The 5,852-nt window shown below is 30.5% G+C and overlaps 1 protein-coding gene across 1 annotated transcript; it reads left to right on the forward strand.

Moving 5' to 3' along the window:
- The first annotated feature begins 1,703 nt into the window (after window positions 1-1,703).
- Window positions 1,704-3,898, forward strand: LOC108726934 (major royal jelly protein 3). Its single transcript, XM_018454770.1, has 6 exons — window positions 1,704-1,986; window positions 2,188-2,363; window positions 2,530-2,754; window positions 2,911-3,085; window positions 3,327-3,556; window positions 3,689-3,898. Exons 1-6 carry the CDS (start codon window positions 1,794-1,796, stop codon window positions 3,896-3,898), a joined length of 1,209 nt encoding a protein of 402 aa, XP_018310272.1. The 5' UTR covers window positions 1,704-1,793.
- The last annotated feature ends 1,954 nt before the right edge of the window (window positions 3,899-5,852 follow it).

The following is a 5,852-nucleotide window of genomic DNA, read 5'->3' on the forward strand; positions in this document are numbered from 1 at the left end:
CTTCTCCTCTATTAATTAATATTATTGATAAATAATATATAGATACCATAGTAATATTTATGTAAACGCTGTAAGATACGTCTTGCAATTATAAAAAGGGACAAAACAAAAGATAAATAAGAATATACACTACACTATTTTCCATTCCTAAATAACATACTAACGACACGCGCATTAGACTTAAAAGTATAATCATAAGCAACATAATGATTGTTAAAATGCATAACAACTCTATATCGAAAAACAACAAAGTTACATTACCTATTTTGAAATGTTTAATAATCCTGTCATTATTACAATAAATCGTATAATGAGGGCTTTTAAAAATCATATATAGAGGATGTCCCGAATTTAAGTGGCCAAACTTCGAAAGCGTATAGGGAATTGATAAACTAAAAAAATTTAGGAAACTACGCTTTAGGAAACTTTTCTTCTCTGATTCTTTGAATTTCAAATAAAATATCAATGTTTGCACATTCGTCGCATATATTTTGTGTAATTTACAAGACCAATATAATGCTCATAGTAGATTGGTGGGTTAAAGATGATAAGGCAGTTGATAGGCAGGTATGATGAACGAGGTTACGAACGAATAAGAGGAAGAGGTGTTTGACGAACACCCCAAGACTATCCTATGTCTCTGATTTGCAAACCGTCACCGCATATAACGTGTGAGGTCCTAATCAGAATTTGTACGACTAAGACAGACGGAAGTGGCCGACGCATATGCATCGAATGTAACGTTTGCTTAGTTTCCGTTGAGAAGATGCGCCATGCAACGGTAATTCATCGACGTTTATAAACCAGCCATCTCGGATCTCCGTGATTCTCTAGAAGTGGTCGGCGTTCCTTAGGAAACGCTCTCGCCCTTCGCTCTTTCATCTCTCCGTCATCATTTTCTGTGGCGAGCATTAATTGATTCTCACGTTGAGACACCAGTTTCCTTGGTTGACAGTATCTCGTAAATTTCACCGTCGTTCCTACGTCTGCAAGGAATGACAGTAATGACATTGGGTCGCTTCGAATTCGACGATAAAATCTCCGCGACGATAAAATCTTAACAACGGTTATAATATAAGAAAAAAACGAGCACGCGTTACATTATTTAATATTACTGACATCCCACACCCAGATCTAATTTCTCTCGCTTGCAATTTTAATAAAATGGTCTGAAAAAATATAAAAAAATAGTAATAATATTTTTATCTTAACGGTAAAGCAAAAGTAATTTTATCTAGAAAAACATGTTCAGAACTAAAAGAGATTTAAGAGAATTTAACATACAGCGTATCGGTTAATTTATTGTAATACTAATATTATTGATCAATTATATACTATAATAATATTATAATATAAAAATACTATAATAATATTTTATTTAAATACGTTTTGCAATTGCATAAACAAAAAACAGAAGATAGATAAGATTATACGCTATTTTCCATTTCTAAAAATAGGAATGAAATGATAAGATAATATACTATGTACACACATTGGATGCAAAAGTATAATTATAATAAGTGATTGTTAAAATGCAACATTGTTAAAATGCGGTTCTATATTGAAAAACAACAAAGTTGCATTATTTCGAAATATTTAATAAGCCTACATTGTTGTTATAGATTATAGATTGTATAATGAGGGCTTTTAAAAATCGTATATATGTAGGGCCGAGGAAAACTATAAACTACATAAAATTCTGCAAGCGATCACCACTGAGCCGTGTATGAAGTACATTTCTATCAATACTATTCATTTTTATTATTTTACTGAGTGTAACGGTATAAACAAAAATGGGACATCTTCCGTTGATTATATTAATACTGTCGATGGCAACTACCAGCTTTGGTGTCAAAATGGAAATCGTACATAAATGGAAATATCTAGATTATGTTTGGGATAATCCGAAGCAGAAGGCAGACGCAATAAATTCTGGCAATTATAACGTTAACACGTGCTTTTTAAACGATATAGATAAAGCAGATGGTAGGTTAATAGTGAATTATTCTGAATATATTATTTTGAATATAATTATGAATTATACATATATTGTATATATATTATCATACATATTTCGATACTGCTAATACGACTGATAGCATTGCTATTTTACATTGAAATTCACGATATAAGCATATCTTTCTTAATAGAAGACAAATTCCATTTTAACGAACTAAACTTTTGTAGACGGTACAATATTCGCTACTGTACCAAAAGTCGTCAATTTTGCTGTGCCAGCTAGTCTGGTGACAGTCAGTGACATAAAAGGACCAGGGGGTCCACTTTTACATCCTTATCCAGATTGGTCTTGGTATAATAATAGTGACATGTGTGATAATATTGTAAATGTTTATATGATTCATGTAAGTACTGATATTTTTCATCCAAATGATTATTATATCTTATATTTATAGACATTTTTATTAAAATAGCCAATATAATATTACACATTATGCACATCTATTTCCATATACAATAATATTATCAGTTTGGTGACTATTTGAAATAGAATTTTTACTTTCACCTCAGATTCAATATAATCATATTTTCGTTTTGGATAACGGCTACGGATCTGAGGAAGAAAACTGTGATCCAAAATTATTGATCTTTAATTTAGAAAATAATAAGCTAGTTAAGACTATTAACATCCCACCTGACGTCGCTACTAACGAAACTGGTTCTGGATTTCTAATAAAGCCTTTTGTTTACGTTCCCGAAAACTGTGATCCGGAACAGTTACTGGATGAAATGATTGTTAGTATATCTTCTTTTGATAATTTGTTTCATTTTTATTACAATAGTACATAAACTCGCCATATTATATTTGTTCAAATATTATTTAGTTCATGTAGTTGTACATTTCGTATTCTAAGAATTCAAGTTATTCAACATAAATATAAATACACACAGGTGTTTATATCCGACGTGGTAGGTTCCGGTTTAGTGGTTTATGATTCGTCTAAAGATAGTTTATGCAGAGTCGAATCTGATTTCATGAGAGCGACTGACTACATTAATATCACCGTGGGAAACCAAATTGTACCTTTTACAGCCGGTATATACGGTTTGACAATCATTCGCGACGGCAAGTATTCATTTTTTATTTAATACAAAAAATATTGTTTCAATTATGTCTGAATTTATTACACCTGACACGTATTAAGAGTTTTAAGTATGTAACTTTAAACTAATACTCTTGTATACTCATACTATTTGCATTCACAATTTTTTCTTTTTGTTAATATTTATATATTTACGTTGCATACATATGTAAAGCATAGAAGACTTTTCTGTAAATTTTTATATTTCTTTCATTAATATTTTAGACCTTCTCTATAATCCTTTAACGGAGAAGAAAGTATATAAGATGAAAATAAAGGAGCTACTAAAATGTCCAGATAAAGAAAAGGCAAATAATCAAATTAAACTTGTGGGTGAATTACCAATTCAGACAGGACCATTAGCATCCGCAGAGTGTTCACTCTTTTCAAGCAATTCTCTACAAAATTCCATTCAAGGCACGAACGCTTGCAAAAAGTTTTATCCTGAGGATATGGTGAGATATTCGAATGGAATTATTTTCTATACCGTTCATAACAATTTATTTCAAAACTATCTTATTAACGATAATGTGTGTATTAATAATAATAGTTCCATATTTACCGTTATAAAATGAAATGATTTTAAGGTGGTCTTAGCGCAAAATGATAAAAAGTTGCAAGTTGTAATTGGAATGAAAGCTCTACAGCGTCATGATGAACTGATGGTGTCATCAATTACGAATAATTACGCTAATAATTGTATAAATCTAAATAAGATAAATTTCTTTATCGTCAAGTTTAAATTAACTGAAATACAGAAGAAAATAAATTCTAATACTTGTATCAGAAAGAAATAGATTCTAATGCTTGTACCAAATCAGATTTACACGATGTGATATTATAAATATTATGTATAATTTTAATATGTATAGAACACATAATGTAAAAGACGAGCTTAATATATAAAATGTAATTAATAATAAATGTATATATAAATAAATTAATTTAGTTTATTTTTTGACTATCAAATTAATTTCAATTCTCCATAATTAAATAAATTTTAATTTTCGATTTGTCTTTTATATTAAACAAATTGCAGTGACATGTTCTCAAAATTAGAATTTACAAACATTTATTTTCGGTTTTAAATATATCAGACAACAAACGCGCACTAGGCGCACGCTATTTAACTTACTCGAGCATGCGCTACATTATTTAACATTACTGACATCCCACACCTAGATCTAATTTCTCTCGCTTGCAATTTTGACAAAATAATTGTTATGATCTGAAAGAATATAAAAATAATATTTTTTAACGGTAAAACAAAGGTAATTAAATTTATCTAGACACGTACAGAATTGAAAAAGATTTAGAGGATCGCATTTGACATATAGTGTACATCTTAGTTAATTTACAGTAGTATTAATATTATTGATAAATGACTAAATATTATAAAAATGGATAAGGTTACAAATGTTATTTTCCGTTCCTAAAAATAGGAGTAAATTGATTTTATGTGCAATGAGGTGCAACTAGTGTCAATACAAGCCTCATAATAAAAATATCATGTTTATTTATTAAATTTATTAGAAATAAGTCAAAAAGTTGCAAATTCGTTTATATAGACCCAAAATATATGTACACACATAAAATAATGTTAAAATTTTCTTATATTGTACATACATGTATCAATATTTAATCAATAATAATAATAAGTATATCGCTAACTTCTCTCGAATATTTCTCTGGAAATATTTTTAGCTTTACGACTATAGCCTCAGTGACAGGTAAAGTAGAAAATTGCATAGTAAAGCGAAACATTTTCATAGACGCAAAACACATAAATATTGAAAGCACTCTTCGACTCCGTTATTACACATTGTATTTTACATAAAGAATGCATAGTAAATTTGTAGTGAATCTTAGTATATTCTTAGGATAATTTAAAGGTCCTAAAAATTTTAATACGAATCAGCTATCAGTCAAGCTACATGAAAAAGGTTTGGTAAATAAATTATTACTAATAATTGTATTATATATAAGGCTATAAGACATCTATCTATAGTAGAATAAGGAATAGAAATAAAGAAATAAAACAGATATAAAGAAAACTGTACAAAATATTTGAGAACCGTTTTCTAAAATCAGACTGTTCGGAGAAAACCATGCAGGTTGTCGAGTGGATGATGAAATAGACATCGTTTCAACTTGTTCTCAGAGATTTATTTATCAAGCTTGACACGCGCGTTTGGCGTCATATATTTTTGTACAAGAAAGAAAAAGAACAGCAGGGATAGATCGATACGGACAAAGATCGATGCATATACTATCTAGTAAGAAATCACGAAACAAATACCACCGAGAAATCGATGTCAGTAGCATCGGTAGCTTTTTTTTCAAACATGCTTGAGCACTTCACTCTATACATGGGATAAAGTAAGAGGATTTGCAAATGGTTTTGCACGTGCGGAGAAGGAAAACATAATTCGAGCTCGCAACGCTACATGCAAGTCTTTCACGTTAAAACAATGGAATATTAATATTGATGACAGCGAGGAGTTCCTTCCTCTTCGACCTATTTTTGTCCACGTCACCCTCGTTCTTATAATGCTCGAGTTAAGAAACGGAAGCGTAGAAAACAATTTCACCGATACGTTCGTTAGAGCGAGAATTGGTATTGACAGTCTGATGCAGGCTCATTGATCGATCTGACAGTCACCGCGAATTTAATGCACCGACCGACACGGAAAGCTGTCCAGCAAGATCTATGTCCCAGGATGTCAGGCAGACAACGTGCAGTAACGTGCA

Source organism: Mycetomoellerius zeteki, unplaced genomic scaffold (genome assembly GCF_001594055.1).
Source record: "Mycetomoellerius zeteki isolate Tzet28-1 unplaced genomic scaffold, Tzet1.0 scaffold457, whole genome shotgun sequence".
Taxonomy (NCBI): Eukaryota; Metazoa; Arthropoda; class Insecta; order Hymenoptera; family Formicidae; genus Mycetomoellerius; species Mycetomoellerius zeteki.